General features: G+C 36.0%; 1 protein-coding gene across 1 annotated transcript in view; it reads left to right on the top strand.

The window, feature by feature from the left end:
* Positions 1-9597: 9597 nt before the first annotated feature.
* Positions 9598-19235, top strand: part of LOC129230094 (serine-rich adhesin for platelets-like) — a 53974-nt gene continuing 44336 nt past the window's right edge. The window contains exons 1-4 of the mRNA XM_054864489.1: positions 9598-9843; positions 11420-11566; positions 13777-13992; positions 16389-16685. Coding sequence (XP_054720464.1) covers positions 9598-9843; positions 11420-11566; positions 13777-13992; positions 16389-16685 — 906 coding nt within the window. The remainder of the gene's footprint in view (positions 9844-11419; positions 11567-13776; positions 13993-16388; positions 16686-19235) is intronic.

Genomic DNA, 19235 nt, shown 5'->3' with positions numbered 1-19235 from the left:
GTTTATTTACGTATATTTGATATTATATATTTTTCAGGAAGGTTTTTTTCGAATATAAATTCCAGTATAAAGACTGCTAAGCAAACGTTAGAGGTAGCCATTTGTTGCCCTCTCTCCTTCAGGAAACCCTTGTGTTCAGCCACATTGTCAATCCTATTATGGTAGTTTTCATACATGTAAGGTCTCGTATGAATTCCGCACTCCCTCTTGATACAGGGATTGCTTACTTTTATCAGAAGAATGACGCTTTCTGGAGAGGAAAAGTTTTTAATTTTGTTCCTGTTAGTAAAATTGTTCCATTTATCAAAGAAAAATAACCATTGATTACATAATTACGTACATCATCTTTTCTAATGAACTAATTAAATGTCTTTGCCTAGAAAAAAATGCAATTCTCTTTGGTATAAACGTAAAAATGCTTCACTCAAAATATTCATTGAGAATTGCAACCAATAAAATAAACTCAAAAAAATAAATAGATAAAAGTATTGTTTCAAAACCTGGCTGCAATTCTTAGTTGCGAAAACTTTGTACTGTCAACAACTCATTTTTCAAAAAATAATTATGTTCCTTGTTGAGAAATTGTTTCATTTCTCAAAGAAAAATATTTATCGACTACAGATGTACACCATCTTTTCTAACAAATTATGAAAATGCTATGTCTAGAAAACAACTTTAGTACACATCTGCGGATTTTGACCATGTATGTAAAAAATTCCTCACTCAAAATCTTATAGCGTTCATTGAGATTGAAAAACAATAAAAAAAAAATAATTGAGTTCCAAAAATGAAAAAAAAAATGTTTCAAAACTTTGCAGCAATTCTTAATTGCGAAGACTTAAATTTGTCAGAAAAACTCGACCATTTTTGAAAAAAAAATTTCCTATTTGAAAAATTGTCCTATTTTTGAAAGAAATAATTATCGACTATATATGTACACTATCTTTTCTAACAAACTATGGAAATGTATTTGTCTAGAAAACAAATGCATTACTCCTCGGCGAAAATGCCCATTTGTGTAAAAAATTACTCACTCAAACTCTTATAGCGTTCATTAAAATTTGGAAACAATAAAAGAAATAATTAAATTCTCAAAAAATGAAAACAATGTTTCAAAACCTGACAGCAATTCTTAATTGCGAAAGTTTTAATTTGTCAGAAATATATTGAACATTTTTGAAAATATATTTTTTTCCTATTTGAAAAATTGTCTCATCTCTCAAAGAAAAATAATTATCGACTACAGATGTACACCATCTTTTCTCACAAACTATGAAAATGTATCTGTCTAGAAAACAAATGCATTACTCCTCGGCGAAAACGCCCATTTGTGTAAAAAATTCCTCACTCAAAATCTTAATGGCGTTCATTGAGAGTTGCGCCCAATGGTTAACTAAAAGCACCCTTATTGCAAATTACATGCGATGCTTTATTCCAAAAGTGGTGAGGAAAAATGTTAAAAGCTCTCAACTTACCTGAACAAATGAGTAGTGATTAAAGTAATTACATCCTTTTACGGCGTTAGCTTAAATTAAATCGTGAACGCTGTGAGTGACAAGATTTATTAAACTTCTTTTTCCCTCAAATTGTGATGCGTTGGAGGTTTGTGCAGGCGGAATATTAATTTCTGATGTGAACATAAAAAGGAAGTTAATGAAACTGTTATGCATTGTTGTGTGGTTTTAAAGAGAATATGCTTTTATCCGGACTGGAACACTGTGTGTGTGTGTTGGGGGGGGGGGGGGGGGTAGACGCAGATGTTCTCGGGTGGGGGGGATTTGGCGTCGCACTGTTACTTAAATTGTAATAATGGTTGTAATAGTTAAATGATCATTGACTACATAATTGCATGGTTAGTTTTTAAAGCATTTAATCTTCGAGCGGGCGTGCAATTTAAGAGATACACTGAGAACTAATTTCGTTATTAATTGCTTTACGTCATATAACACAACGAACGTCTGACGTAAGCTATTCTCACCTCATCCCCAGACCTGCTTTTAGTCGTCATTGGAACTCGATTAGCTTCAGCTGCAGTTTACACATCAGCTGCTTGTATCTGAGAGATACGCATGACTGTTTACTCTGCATTTGATTTTCTACTTAATTAATTATTCTAAGTCTTAATATCAGGTGACGTTTTGACCCAAACCCTTATAACACGTATACAGTAATAATGGGTGGTCCACAGGCGCAGACATCTGCAAGGTAGAAACCACTTTTCACTCCAGGGTCCCGTGTAGCTGCCATTATTTGTGGTTTAACCAGTTGGATCGGACCCTGAAGACAGCTCTGATTTTTTGAACCAGACCAGAAACCAAGCAATCCCTGGTCCAGCACCCCTAGAGGAGTCGTTTGACTTGGAGGACTTGGTGACGACGAGTATATTTATTATCCCCCAGTCACCATTAATGAAGACGGTGAATATCCGACCGGCTAGGATTGAACCCAGGACCCTCCGTAACGAGTCCGATGCCTTACCGATCAGGTCACCACAAACTCTGGATTGGAGACCACTGTTATGGGGCCTCCTATTACCTCATGGGGCATCCACTTATCTCAACCAACTTGCCCAGCAAAAGTCCGGTTATGGGATCATGTGAGATTGTTACTTTGCTGAAAGATGCGTCTTTTATCTTGCAGTGGACGGTTTGCTGGTCAATTCCCGGCTGACCTTAAGCTCCTGCGGGGGGGGGGGAGGGGACTCCGGTCTCTCTCAAGTCCGGTTGATATTGTTACTTTGTTAAAGGATGCGTCTCTTATCTTGCAGTGGGCGGTTCGCTGGTCAATTCTCGGCTGACCTTGAGCTCCCGCGGGGGGACTCCGGTCTCTCTCAAGTCCGGCTGCGGCCCGCTGGTCGATGAGAGCGTGCAGGTGGACCTCTCGGCGGACACCATCACCTACGATTCAGATGATGAGATGGTGAAGCGGCGTACCAGTCTTGTCCTTAGGAACAAGAAGGGACACCCCATCTACTCCAGAGAGGACATCAGGGAACAGTACTGCATCAACAAGAAAGAGGTAAAAACTGCTTAAGGCTTTCACGGCCGGCGTCAATATTAAGATAGAACATTTCCGGGCTTATTGGCCGTGGTCTAAAGGAAAAAGAGGAAAAACCAAACGTTTCGTCGAGCTCTGCGGCTGACATCATCGGTGGATGGGTTCGAAATGACTTAAAGTCACTTCGAACCCATCCACCGATGATGTCAGCGGCAGAGCTCGATGAAATGTTTGGTTTTTCTTCTTTTTCCTTTGGACCATGGCAATAAGCCCGGAAATGTTCTCTATTCATAAGAAAGAGGTACTTTTGCCCTTCTTTTCTGCATGCTGTTTCGATGGAATCGTTATTTATTAATAGCAGTTTTTCGCCTAAAACTAATAAGAAGTTTCATTAATTCTTAAGGCTTTAAAATTTGCCAGTAATTTGGTAAAGTTATTAGATGTATTTGGGGGGAGGATTGCAGTCGTATATAATGTAAATACGAAAACAAAGCGTTAATAACTTGCTAGAATACTGATATCTTTAATTCTAATTGGTTCAATCAGACGACATAGTATTTTGTAAATGTAGTATTTTGTGGCATTTTTTATAGGAAGTTTAGTATTTTTTCTGTTTAAAAATCTGGGACCCCTGCCACCGATTTCTTATCAGCGCCCCTGCGATAATAAAAAAAAACCTAATAAAAATGCATATAATTAATTATTTCGTAATATTTACTTTTCTGTCTGAAAATACATTTTATCTGTTAAAAGAAAGGGAAACATCAATTAAAAGACACATGACTTAAAATAAGAAAAAATGTTTGGCCGTTTTGCCGACGCGAAATTTCATTTCTTCATTTTTATCTAGTTTCCGTTGTTTCAACGACAACGAACCCCTAAGTATCCTAAGCACCTCAGTCCCTCAGCTCCTAAGTACCTCAAAAGGTAAGATTGAAAGGGAAAAACAAGGGGAAAGGAAATTTCGCCTCTACGAAAAGTAGAGGACACCGTCTCTGAGAACTTACATTCCATCCGTGTTTTGTATTCTTTTTGTTTATTTGTTAAAATGCTAGTGCCCTTTTCAGTTTCCTTGTTTTTTTCAAGATGCTTTTAAAATCTGCATTTTAAATTTAAAAGGTAATCAGATGTGGTTTCTGTTTTACTTTATTTTGAGTGACTGAGGAGGGAAGGGGGGGGGGATTTTTTTGTACTCCCGCGTAAGTGTCTTGGAATTGTAGTTTTAAAAATTCCGTTTTAGTATAGTTTTGAAAACGTTTGGGGAACGGAGAGGAGTTTGAGGGTTGCCTCCCGTAAATTTCTAGAAAATAAAGTAATTAAAAAATAAAACGAAGAAGTTTTGACTGTTTACGGTAATGCAAGGGTACGGAAGGCTCTTCCCGGGGAAAATATCTTTAACTATCGTCTTAAAAGCGCAAAGTAAAGCCACCTTCGGCAAACTGAGATCAAGGGTTTGGTGGTCTCTTCCAGAAATTTTACAAAGAATAAAAAGTTCTTCAAACGTCTTTTAAAACGTCATTTCAGATTTCTCTTTTATTGGTATTTAAGGAGGAACGAATGGGTTCGAAGGTTCTCCCAGTATTTTTTTTTTCTTTTTTTTGAACTAAAGAAGTCCTCAGAACTCAGTCTTGAACTTCATTTGGGGCTTCAGAGACATACCTCCTGATTTCTTTTTCCGAATTGGAGTCTTAAAAACGCAGTTTTACGCTATCTTTACTGTTCTAAGGGTGAGGAGAATTCTCCTCCTGATTTTTTTTTCCTGAAACTGGAGGAAGTGCGTTTGGAGTTTTCCCCGGAAAATTTTCCAAATAGAGGTTTTAAAAGAGAAGTTTTAAGCAATATTAGCTGACGTTAGGGTTTGGGTGATCTCACAGGTAATGTTTTTAAAATAAAAATCTTAGCGTTTATACAATCTTTGATAATGAAAAAAGTGCGGGGGCTATCGCCCCTCCTTCCTTGCTCCCCCCTCCCCCGAGTCGCCACCACTGATAGGTAATAGAGAAGTTTCTTAAGAATTTAGTTTTTGTATTACACATACGTAATTATAACAAACGAAGTTTAATTAAAACAAAACTTTAAGGCCTGTAATCTTTGTTCACCAACTTCATTCGATCAGTCTCCTTTTTGGAGAAATCGTAGTCTCAAATGGAACTTAAAATTTTTATTCTATATTTGTTCTAGGTCGAAGTCCTTGAAAATGCCCGCTCTCTAAAATTCCTCGGTTGTTTTCCCAACCCACAAGAAAGCTCACCGTGTGCCAAAAACTCCATTCTTTTCTCCTGCATCCACAAAAAGAAGCACAAACATCGCCATCAACACCGAGAGCACAGACGTTCCAGCAGCGACGAGAATGTCTACGCCCCGCCCACCGAAATCGCAAGCCCCTCCCCTTACGACACGGATCGGACGTGTGAGACGGACGAGACGAGGTCGAAAGACGACATCTGCAGCACGGATGATGAAGATTACTCGAGCGCTGGGTTTAGAAAGCGACCGAAAACGTTCTACACTGATCCAAATCGGTCTGAGGGATCTCAGGGGTCAGTCAGAGGGAGGAGAAAGTTGGAAAGTTCAGCCAGTCTGGGAAGTCAGCAAAGTTGTGACGAAAGTGAGGCGGAGTTTCTTGCTCGGAATGCGAGGAGGCCATCCCAGCTCAATATCAGCTCAACATGTAGGAATGAGGTAGAGTCATTTTTTCATAACAAAACGGGAAAATGTTTCCCTACATATTTACAAGTATTTTATATGCTTCATTGATGTGCTTACGTATCATATGATTTTTTTACTTGCACATTGGGTTCTGATTAGTTTCTTAAGTTATCTTCGACAGATGAAGCGCATGGTTTATCCCTAACTAAACTCAATTGGCGAAACATTTAGAAAAATATACAAAGGTTGATCATAATCAGTCTACCTGAAAATTCTTTCACAAAAAATTAATTGAAAGAAAATTCTATCATTTTTTTCCCTGCAGAGTAAAAATATGAATTCTTTTGCAGTTGTAAACTTTTAACTTTGCAAGTTTTTGTTTTTCATTAGCTGTAAAAGTCATCAATCGACATACGTCACGGATTGATTTATAACTGTAACAAACATTGAAATATACTTAATTATCTATCTCCTGACTTCAGATGGCAATGTAACTTAGGACTCTGAGTTAAAACACCTACTAATACAACTAAGTTACGTATTTCGAATAACTTTACAGTTGAATCATATTGTAAAAATATTCTTGAGCAAATTGACCACTTGTGGTGCAGTACTTTAATGATCAACTTAGAGAAGTGGAGACAAAGAAAAAAAAAGAAAGAAAAAAAAAGAAATACCCTTTTTTACCCGATAAAAAAGTATTACTTAGACAGGTGGTCATCTTCACAGTTTTTACTATAAGTGGTAAATGATGAGTAGACTCGTTTCCTTTTGTCTACCTGGTAGTGGCTATCCTATCACAATATAGTCTCTAAAACATAATTAGTATAAAATATTTGCTTTGTATTAAAAACACGTTAATCACTTTGCAGAGGTTTCAAAACAGCCGAAGCGTTGACGAGTTGAACGACACTTACGCCACACGGCGGAGAGAAGTCTCTGACACTGGACGCATTGCCAAAACTCCAGACATCTCATTGGACGATCGCCGTCAGAAACATGTCAGCTTCGACAACGGGTCTTTAGTACGAAGCAACACAGTAGCTGGGGGACTCGAGGAGGTTGGGGGTGATTTTCGGGGTGGTCCTGCTGCCACCTCAACTCCGCTCAACTCCCAGAGGAGGGCCTTTTCCCCGCCCCCTAGGAGGAACAGATCACAAGAGAGGCTACTGGATGGTTTTGTAACGGCGAGACCTCCCCTCGAGTTTAGTGACCGACCATCGTCCGTGGCGTCAACAAGTCGAGATTCATCAGGTATAAATATCTGTAAATTAATACCACTTTTTGGAAAAAAATGCTTTCTTAAATATATAGTTGCACGTTGGCTCAGTTTATCTAACAATATTTCATATAGTAGTAACACTTAACTGTGATAGTGTCATCTAAGGTTGATGTAAATTCGAGAAAAACCCCGGAGAGATTTTGCTGCGTTGAGAATTATAGCAAACCTTTGTTCCTAGCTTGCCCAACAAAGCTAGTTCTAGTCAACCTCCAATGAAGACCAAGATCCTCCTTAAAACTATTGATTGTGCTGCTGATTCTCGTAAATTATTGTAAATACATGTAAAGCAATTAAAATAGTAATTTTCCTGAAAATCAAGATTGGCTTGTGATTTTAAACTGTTAAATTTGTTTTTAACCCACATAAAAATGTTGTATATTTCACCTTCGAAAAATCATCACGTGTTAAGAAGTACACTATCTCATTTTACTGGATATTCAATGTCGGCATTTAAGTGAATAAGTACAGGTTGTAGTTTATGCACTCTCTCATTTTATTCTATTCTCGATTACGACTTCCAACGGGATAAACACTGGATTTTAAGAATGCATTACCTCATTTCAATCGATAGTCCTTGACAACTTTCAAGCGAACAGTCGCAGGATTGTAGGTAATGCAGCAGGGTCATTTTGATTGCTAATCAATGATTACGTCCCATTTAATGATGGATACATGTTTAAGGGTTATGCACTATTTCATTTTTTTCAAATCTCAGAACTACGTTCAACTGAATAGGCACAGGTTTTCAAGTAGTGCATTGTTTCATTTAACTCGATAGTCTATGGCTACGCTCAATTGAAATGAAACAAGCTCGTTCAACCAGTTGGTGAATAAGAAATTTGCGTACACTTTTTGCGCAAATGCAAGCTTCTGACTTATCTAACGAGTAAAGAAAAATATCATTAACGCAACATCTTTTTAAATAACAAATGTGTTTTACTTTCCATCATGTAGTGCATTATCTACAAACTGGTACCTGTTCACTAGAATGCAGTATTGACTAACAAGTAAAAAGAAACATAACTTTCAGTCTTGAAAGTATGGCCATATTCAGCTAGAACCAATTCTCGCATTGTTGCAACATACGTACATTAAACTTATATTTACTTAAATCAGTGACAGTTACCAATTCCTACACAATATTTGAAGGCAGCAACGTCCACAAATTTAAGACAGAGTAATTTGAAATGGAATCACATAGCCTTCAATGTTGAAATGAGCCATTATTGCATCATAGTTTTTCCTTTCCACTTTTTTTACTACTTTTGTTCTTTATAAATAAGTGGATCGCTCTATCTTCCTGATTGACAGTGATAAACTACCACGTCAACATTAAAAATGCCTTTCGTAATTATTATCCTTTATCTTTAGTTGGTACTATTCTTGCTGCATGTGCATGTCTACAATCATTCTCATCCTTCATTTATCACTGTTTTATGTGAATTTTGTCTTCCTTCAATACATTAATAGCTTAGTAAAAGTGTAAAAACTGCAACTTACTCAAGTTTTAATTTCAGTCTTTTTTCTGCCTAAATAATCATAGCAACTTAAGTACTATTTCTTAGCTTCTAAATACCCTTTTTCCCATACAAAATACAAACCGCCGATGATAGAAGAATGAATTTTACTTCAGAAAACATCAATGTGATTTTTTTTAAACCAAAGATAAATCAACCTAGAACTTTTCATCATCAATTTTACCACTTTTAATCAGTGGTGTGTCATCAACTGCATTTTCATAATGTGCGACAATGTACTTGCACTGTCAAAATATTTGCACATCCAAGGTATAGGGGAAGATTGCCGTCAATGGACCTCATAACAGTTTTGACTTTTTTTATGAAGTAATTCAAACTCAAATTTTATATGTACTATAGGAAAACTTACTCATTATATTCCTCTTTCAATAAGAATGGTCGATTTTATTATAACTGTATTCAATTAAAATAAAAATTGAAAAGAAATATTTTATAATGTGATTTATTCATGGGAACCAGTTGCTATGGATGGACCATTGAGTTTCCATCGATGCACCACATTCTCATACAAGAAAATTAATGTGTGAATTACAAATAATTTTTACAAGAGAATAATAAACACTACAAAAAATAGTAAGTTATTCAGAAAAGAGAATGTTTTTTTTTTTCTTTTTTTTTTTTTTTTTTTTGAGGAATCACGATTGCTAATTGTTCTCACTTGACAGTTTTCAATTCCTATGATTGTATTTTCCCCCGCCTCCCTCTGCAGTACCACTATCGGCCGGCCGCCTCTCGATGCTGCTCCTCTAGCGAAAACCGTCTCCAGGTTACGTTACTTACTTGCCTACACTTACACCTACACACAAACACACACACGCATACATAGACACCTACACATACACCTACGCACAACTACCCACACACAAACAATCATACCCCCCCCCCCCCCACACACACACACATACACAAACTCGTGATTGCGAAAAACATAATTTGCATTCAAGATGTCAAAGTTCAAATTATTTTTTTTTCTTTTTTGAATTTGTTTTTAGCATAAGAGGAACATTAAAAACATTTTATCACCAGTTTCTCGCCAACTTTAGGAGAAATCATGACTATGTTTTAAACTTCTCATTTTTTTCTATAGGTTTTCGATATGGTTCCATGCAACACAGATCGCATCGAGCTCTAATGAAAACTCAAGCGACGCAAACAGAGCTCACTTTCAAAGCGCGCTTCTTGCTGCCTGCTTATCTCACCCTGTCTCCTAGAGCCACTGTGCCACAACTCCTACCAGTCAACCAGTATCCTCCGTGCCACAGATCACACCGATCCAAGTCCTCCTCGAGGCACAGAGCGGCTGCCACGTCAGCACGAGCAATGAGCAAGAGCCAATCAGCGCACAACACGTTGGGAAGCGATGAAAGTGATGATGAGGTAATACATAGATCTTGTCTACATAATTACAAATTACCCAATAAATTTGAACTTTTTTTTTCTTTTGAACAAAAAGAGTACGGATATCTGTTTGAACAGAACGAGATTGACTCGCATATTAAAACTAAAACATCACATGCTGTTTTTGTTTTACCGCACTTCATGTACAAGAAAGGCGTGCAAATTTGAATCAGCCAGGTTTCCTTTTCTGTTTCTGACGCGACGTTCTGTAAAAGTTCTTTTTTGAAATTTTTCTGAAGTCATGATTCTATGTTAAAAATGCAGATTATAAATCCTCATATAAATAATAACCGATGATCGAGTGACCCGCGTATTTCAACAATGAAATTTGCGTCACGGCATGATAATTTGATAATGTGTTTCGGTAATGTTTCTTACATGCAGGGAAAGGCTTTATTGTGAAAAGGCTGAACTCGATCCGGTAACTTAACAATTTTACTGGTAAGACTGTGTAATTTCAGGGGAATGAAGAAACGATAAAATGGTCAACAATAACCGTTACCTACCGCAGTTTAGGGTTAATCCACTGGAGTTAGGGTTAAAATTTCAACTTTAAAATTATCACCAAACAGCAATTATTCTACAATATTTACAGCAATATTTCTAGTAACTTAATAACAGCGTTAAGATTGTATTAGTGGCAGTAAGCGATGGAAGTGTTTTGAGGTACAATATTTTGCTTGTATGGTTGTTGGACAGGTCGCAAATCTGAGGTTTTAACACTAGCCCCGGTTCTCAACATCTTAGTACTCAGACCCAATTTCCAGTTCGAACTTTCATCGCGCATATTCAATTACTTTCAATCATCAGTCTCCCTTAATGAGAACAAAACATAAACAAAACGATATTTTATTTTTATGCTAAGCTATACTGAAACTTTAACTTAAAAATCTGTATTTAAACTATGAAAATTTGGTTGCTTAATATCCTAAATACAGTCGGACCTCCATATATCGAAGTAGCAAATTGACGGAAAAAAATTCGATACATAGAAACGATCTTATTTTATCATAAAAATTCGGCTAAAACATTAAAATTAAGGCTAATTTTCGTGCATGAAACCCAATTTCTAATTTAAACGAGCATCGGGTGGAATGAAAGTTAATGATTAAAAAATTAACAGAAGTTACATTTTTGCGCTTTCATAATTTTCTCCGCTAACCTTCATTTTTTACGAAACAAAGTCTAAAGTGGGGGCAAAACCTACGAAAATGTCTCGAAAAGAGATTTCTTCGATATATAGAAACAATTTTTCTATGTAATGAACCCAGAAAATTGCTGGGATTTCGATATGTGGAAAATGTTGATATGCGGAAGTTCGATACATGGAGGCGACAGATTCCCACTGCTTTTTTTGAATGATATTTAAGTTCAATATTTTTAACTTAATTTTTTAGTAAAAAAAAAACTAGTGTCGGACATTGTGCAGTATAAGGACTTTGCTTCAGCTTCACTATTTCAAAAACATCTTGAATTTTTACACTCATTGCTCCGCAGGAAGTACAACTTCAAAAATGCAGCCAAATTCAGAACCACTTTATGTTTTATATCATAGGTGATGGAGGTGGACCTTACCACAAAACAACAGCGGTTGATCCGATCGACAGCAAGTAGAGCTTCCATTCGACGTCAGAAGGCTGTTGAAGAAGAAATTATGGTCTCCTTCAAACCTGCCCCATCTCCACCCAGAGGAAATGTTGAAGTAAGTTGTAACGAAACTCAGGTGCTTAATATATAATATATATTTCAAATATCTCTGAGTATAAGAGCCACGTCATATTTTACAGTCTTACTGTATTCTCCAAGAGCCAGCTTTCGCTCTTTTATATAGCACCACTATCGGTGGATACAGCGTTGCAGGTAGAAGAAGAGGAGGGGGGTAGCCCTCAAAAATCCTATATTTTCTTTCTCAAAGTTGTTGTTTTTTTTTTGTGAGAGCGCCATAACTTCGTCAATGTTTCATTAAACTTCATATGTAAGGCATTATTTTATTCTGTTTTTGTTAAACATTTCTTTAATGTATAACGCACCACGAGTGAAGCCACGTAGCTCAGTTAGTGAGACCACTTTGCTAGAAACGTAAACAACGTGGGTTCGATAATTCCATGTTTTCAAAAAAATTGCGTTGAAAGCGGATTTGTCTGGATCAAAAGGAAACAGCCACAGATGATCCTATAACTGATTTTAACGTAGTCTTCAAAGAAGTGTTGTTAATATGTAGGTACGTTTATTTAATGTTTTAAAGCTCATTGAATTTTTTTGTATGCGTTTGTAAAATTTCAAAAATTAAACAACCTACGATTTAAACAAACATCCATTCTATGCTCCTTACCATTTATATCGGTGTTGCACTTACTCCAAGTATGCTTTGAGTGTGTACGCTCATGTAAGCTAGTACTTTTGACAAGCATTAGGAAAATTCTAAAAAATCATTTTATAATTACTCTAGTTAAAATTTTAAGAACTCGAGGAATTTAATCACCCGCCATTCAGTTTAATTATTGTATGAGAGCATGCCAAAAACCAAGACCAATCTTTCACGATGTGAAAGGCGTAAGCGTTTTGAAGGCTTAATTTAAGAGAATTTTTACTTTCATCTCTGTCGTAACAAGACACCAACAAACTAGCATGTCAAATATTTTTTTTTTCAACTATTCCGACACTTAAGAGATGAAAATTGAAAACTGAAATGCCGCATACATATTTTTCTAAATTTAGCTCTTTATCAGACAAGGGTTTTTGAAAGGAGGAGGCAGATACAGGATGCAGTTATTTTTATGCTGGTAGTAAAAAAAAGTCTAGTTCTTTATGACAAACCTGCTTTTATTTTAAAACTCAGTGCGTGCTTGTTAAAAATATTTTATCTTCATATTTTCAAGCATTCAAAATAATGTGTGGGGAATAGTTATAGGGTTAGTTCATTCAGGGAGACTTAGAGTAACAATTTTTTCTATTTTAAAACACTAGAATTACGGCAGTCTTTGTATACCTAAAAATACGGAGGGGATCTTTTTGACCCTCGGAAAAGAGACCTGCATAGTTCCCTACATAATGATATATGTTTGTAAGAATTAGTTTAAAATAATACTTACAGTTCGTTCTAAACAAGGATTCAGAGACTTCAAAGATACATAATGAAGTTTTTTAAAAAGACTTAAAATTCCTTTAGAAGAACTAGCGCTGTTTGAGTTGCATTTCTGAAACAAGAGGCAAGAATCCCCTTTTATGGACGAAAACCTTATGAATGCTTAAAATTCTTTCAATGATATGTTCCTAGAGGCATTTTTGAGTTTCTGCTTTATTTCATCATTAATAAATGTATTTGAATTTCTTTTTTCGCGAAGGAGTCAAAATGACACTTGCCCACACTTCTAAGTATAAACTCTTAGTTTCGGTTGAAAAAACATACATCTTGAAAACTTAGTATCATAACACAGCAGGATTATTTAAGAAAAATCAAGGAAGGAGAAATTTCGAGCATTTAGCAAAAAAAAAAGGTCGCTTGGGGTCAAAATGACCCCTTCCGTAATTCTAGTGCTAAACTACCACACATATTTTAGTTATTTGTTGGGAAAAAACGGAAACGCAACCATTGTATTTTACAATAGTCATTTAAATTATTAAGATGATGGTTATGATTATCATTATGATAACCATAATAAAATGTTATAATCGTTGTGGTATCGAAGAACTTGCTGAAAGATAGTGTAAGACATGATGACTTGAACTACAAGTGCAAGGTTTCTAAAATTAACAATGTTAATACAATAATGTTAACATATAACAATGTTAAACAATACTAAACAAGAAATTTATTACAGAATTTGTGAAACAACCTAGTAATTCTCGAACCATCCAAACGCCAAACTTTACAGTCTTGTTGCAATACCTATTGCCAAATTTTCATTTTAGGTTCTCATAGGAGAAAGACCTGTTTCAAGGATAGCGGATAGGGAACACAGAAAGATATCTTCCATATGCCGCGAAGGTGGCCCAACACAAGCTCAAGAAACTCAGGAAGAATTTTTAGAGAGGTCAAATGCTGTAGAAATAACAGTTCGTACTTGCAAACTACCTTCTCAGGGAAGTAAAACTCCAGAAAGTGAAACAGGGTCCACAAAAAAAGAAGTAGGTTTCATTTTCTCTCATTTCTCATCATAATTATGAGCTCGTTTACATTTACCGAAACGTGGTTGTGCGCAACTGAGTTAACACTTGTGAAAGCCGCTGAAAATGTTCATGTTTAACTGTTCGAATCAAGAGGAGTCTTTTATGGTTACTCTAATTATGTTTACATCTTTAGTTCAACTATTTTTTAGTGTAGACACATCAACTTTGGTGCAGAAACATCCTAATGCACCCATTGTAGTTCGCTATGCATAAAAGATATTTCTTGTTTTGGAACATTCTGATGCAGATATTGACAGCAGTGATGCAACCATTGCAAGACATGGTTCATCCAGGATGTTTCTTTTCCTGAAACATTCTGATGCATCCATTGAAAACCATGGTCTATCTGAGATGATTTTAGCACAAAAACATTCCAGTCTGTTCATTGTAGACAATGGTCCATCCAGGTTTTTTTCTGGTTCTGAAAAATTCTGATGTAGAGCATGGTCCTCTCAGAATGTCTCTGGCTCAGAAAAATTCTGGTGTATTCATTGTAGGTCGTGGTCTAGCCATAAGATGTTTCTGGGGCAGAAACACTGCTCTATCAAGGATGTTTCTCGCTCTAAAACATTCTGATGCATCCTTTGAAAACCGGATGTGTTTGCTTCAGAAATAATTTATCATGTATTCCCTGTAGGAACATCCTGGATGAGCCACAGCCTACGAACTCGGGAAAATGTTTCCTTGCTTTAGAAAAATAATTTACTTTTTCTTCAACAAACATAACTGAGCGCCCTGAACAGTAATAAAATATTACACAAAGTCACTTTCTTAACTTTTGCAGTACAATGATATTTACGATAGCTCCACTATTTTTTTAATCAAGTAATTTTTGGTTAATAAAGAAGTGCTACAAAGAATTTAATTAACCTAAAAATAGTTTCATAGAAACAAAATGCTCAAAAAAAGAAGAAAAATAAAGAAAAACGAAGCTTTTTTTCTTCCTACTTATAAACGCCGAAGCTGAATCATGTAATTTTTAATTAACGAGAGAGAGAATCTCCCTAGAGTGACATCATTATTCCTCCATTTTTATGCACTCCATAATTTAGTTTTACTTCTTAGCCTTCGAAAAAAGTTGCTAGATAAAGCGCTTATATGAATTTGGAAAAAAAATAAACACACATTTTTTTTCAACGAGCGATTGTTAGAGTATTACAGCTCAAGTTTAAAGTAACGGAAGTGTCGTAATTAAAGTAAATTACGATGCTTCAAAACAGCATGAGAGCAAAACATTTTTTTTTCTGTTATAATGTCTCACACAAAATCAATAATTAATTGATTAATTATATTACAATTTAAAAGTTCTAAAAAAATCGAGTATGGTTTTGAGATTTAAGTGATTAGCTGTTTACTAAAAAATACAGCGCAAGAAATGAATAAAACTTTTGTGAAACAAAGCATGACCTTACTAAATTTCCTTTACGTTTATAGGCAGTGAAAATCGCTGTAACTTATGGCGACAAAGAGGGCGCTACAGGGAATCCCTGCCTTCCATTACGTTGCCTTTGATTTTTGGATACAAGGGTTCCGTTCAGCACCTCTTGAGGTCAAAATTGGCGACTTCCATTCAAAAACAAATCAACTTTGAAACTTGTCATTGATTGGTGGATGCACAGAGCAGATAGGTTTTACAAAGAAAAATCATAAATTGTCAAAGCACGAAAGCGTCAGCGTCATCTAGTGGGGCCATTAACAAAGTAAGCTTGAAACAACAACATAATCAAAGCGAAATTATTATTATAAGTTGCAGACACGTGTCTCATGGTTTTAAATGTTGTTTGTTCATCCAAGAAAAGATTTTCTATATGGTGATTTTATATCCAAAAGCTCACTTTTTTTTTTTTTTTTTGTATTTAAAGCTTGGTTTTTTTTTTCAAACATCGAAACACGTGTCTGTGATTTCTTGCAATATTTGTGCTTTGATTAGTGGTTTTATGGTTAAATATAGTGCACTCAATAACTAAATTTATTTGGGCTTAACTCCGTCCGCCTTGTCAAGTGGTCAGGGTATTGTGATTGCGACAGGGAGTCCCGGGTTCAAAATCCCGGTTCGGGCATGGACGTACTTTCTCTCTCCTGTCCTCTCTTTGTGTGAATGTGCTGTTATGCTGTGAATGGTGGCTTACCCTATTAACGGGTCCTTATGGAACGCGTGTACTATGGAAGTCGGACTTCACACCAAATTACGATATAGTTGATAAAGTGAAGCAGCGCAACCCAGATTGCTAGCCTAGCTGGCACACGGCAACAACAGCTACATATGGGTTTAATGATTTTGCTCAAAGTTACTGTTAATGACTGTACGTTAATCATCTTATCATACTACCATTAAACATTTTAATCTTTTATAGCCAACTCCTACAAAAGACGCACCGAAACCCAAGACGCCTTCAAACGAAAACACGACATTACAAAAATCAATAACATCAAAGGAGTCCCAAGAACTCCAGAAAATGTCGAGCGAAGAAAAACCTTCACCCGAGGAAACTTCGGAAGTGTCCGGAATGAGGAGTCCAACGGAACCAGTTGGTGGTTTTCGTAATAAACGCAACGAAACCATGGAAAGCTCGTCTGTAAAATCCAGCAGTGAGTCATCTAAGGTTGCAAGCAAACTAGGACACCCTGAGTGGATTTCGTCAAGTGCAGAGGTATGTATGTAAAACGTATAGAACGATAATGGTAACTCTAGCAATACAGTAGACTCTAATTAGAACCCCTATAACTGGAGAGGCCGACGCATCCGCCATTTTGGAGCAAGCATACAACACGGAAAGCTACCTTTATTGTCAATCATTCGCCAAACAGGGCACCAGAGAGTCGGAGAGCGAAGGTGAATAGTGGCGAAATTTTGGAAACAGTTGGCGTCGTTTCCAGGCTGCCAGTGACTTCGCGGGCAATTAATTATCCAATTATTTTTCTTTCTGCATTTAATGGAAATCTGAAGAGCTGAATCCTTTCTTGGAGCTGTTTGCATAATTTACAGCCGAACAACCACCCATTTGACTCAATTTAACACATGCTAAAGAAATGTAAACATCAGCAGCAATGCTGTCGCTACGAAGCACTGGCTCAAGTTTGCTCCAAAATGGCGGATGCGTCGGCTCCTCCACTATAGGGGCCTTAAGTCTAATGAATATGGAATAATACGTCATCCAAGTTGTTTCAATTCATGAAAATACGTTTTAAACAAAATAACTTGTAAAACTAGAGCATTCTGAATGGACTTCGTCAAGTGCAGAGGTGTGTAAAACGTATAGAATGATGATGATAACTCTAGCACTACAGTAAAACCTAATTAATCTGGAATAATAGGGGATCTAAGTTGTTTGAATTGATGAAAATACGAATTAAACAAAATAACTTATAAAACTAGAACATTATGAGTGGATTTCGTCAAGTGCAGAGGAATAAATATCTAGAATAATGATGATAACTCTAGCAATATAGTAGAGCTTAATTAATCTTTAATAATAAAAGATGCAGGTCATCCAAATTATTAAAAATACGAACTAAAGAAAATAACCCATAAGTTGTGGCAAGGTTCATAAACAAACTACTGTATACTTTAAAAATTGTATTTTAAATTCAGGAGAAGGAAAATTAACCTGTATAAGATAAAGTTACAAAAATACAAAATACGGCCCACAAACATTTACACCTTTGCGCTAACTTGCCTTTTATTTGTACAGTATGTACATCTAAATGGCTGTTCGGATTAAACTAAGTCCGGTTTAATAGGGTTCAAATTAATGACGGTTTATTGCGCTAATTCATACCATCCAACTGCTACGGAATTTCCGCATTTATGAAGGAAGTTAGTCAAATTCAAAATCTAAATGAAGAAATGTTTACAATACAGTGGTGGTCAAATGATAAAGACAAAAGAAAAACCCCAGATCTTGACTGCATTTGGTCTAAAAGTTATGCAAGTTTTATGACTAGAAATTAATGGTAAAACGCACGTTTTTTAGTACTTTTGTTGGAAATACATAAAAATTTCGTATTCATGCAATGAAGTTTGAATTTATACATCCCTGTTATTTGGACAAAATTATAAGGGCTATTAGATTTGTGTGTTTAAAAAGCAAAGTTTGCTTGTTTTTTTGTTCTGCACAATGCACTACATAACAATATAAATGCTCAGTGAACGATTGGGAACGTCACATTCTATTTTTACAGTCCTGCTGTTAGGTACTAAATTTAAAGAATTTCAAGAAAACGAAAGTGGTTGTTTGATAAACATCACGACTTATTGTACGTCAAATAACAACAAATCTGAATAGATAAAGATCGGTTATTTAGAGCTTTCTCAAAAATCAAGGCTAATAAGGACCACAAAGACGAACAGGTTGAAATCTTCAGTTTCTGTACGTGTGAAACACATGATGAGACGAGCTTGCTTCAAAAAACAAACATCAAGACATATTAGATGGGAATTCTAGTTACAATGCAGTTTTCGAACTGTTCAACATTTTTTACCAAAAAAGAAAAAGTTTCATGATGTGACACTAATGTCACAACCGACTCTAAAAAAATTCAAAAGAGATCAAGGCTTGAGCGTTGCCAAAAATGCGTTGTTAATGGGAAAAATTGGAACAGTGTAATCTTTTCTAATGCGAAAAAGTTAAGTTAGTATGGACTATATATAGATGATTTTTGCTACTCCTAGTACGATCGCTGTGAAGGAAAAAATAATCTCAACTCGTACATTTCGAGGTGACTCACTAATGGTCTGTGGAAGTTTCGCTACGGACGGAAACTATACCAATGTTTTTTGTGCATTGCAGAATGAATTCTGAGAGTGATGTTGATGCACTGAACAGTATTTTTTTAAACCAAAAACAACGTTAATTATTATTTTAAACAATTTGTTCCAGCAGGATAATGCCTAAATGCATGTCTCTTAAACCTCAAAATCATTGTTTAATGCTTATTATATGAAATTGCTGTACTGGCCCGACAAAAGGCTCTAAGTTTCATGGTAACTTTGTGAGGCATTCGGTATCCGAAGTATATGTAAAAATGGCATTCAGTGTCTGTGGGAAAAACTTATTTTCTCTATCGAAAAAGCCAGGATAAAATTTTTCAAGAACGCTCTTCAACTTCCATGACAGACTGTTAAAAGTGATTGGAAAAAAAGGGGAAATTACTAACTACTTCTGTTTTTCAAGGAAAAATGTTCGTTGTCCTTATAGTTT

This window comes from Uloborus diversus, chromosome 9 (assembly GCF_026930045.1).
Source record: "Uloborus diversus isolate 005 chromosome 9, Udiv.v.3.1, whole genome shotgun sequence".
NCBI lineage: Eukaryota > Metazoa > Arthropoda > Arachnida > Araneae > Uloboridae > Uloborus > Uloborus diversus.
The sequence above is the reverse complement of the archived record's forward strand: the minus strand, read 5'-3'. Positions and strand labels throughout refer to the sequence as shown.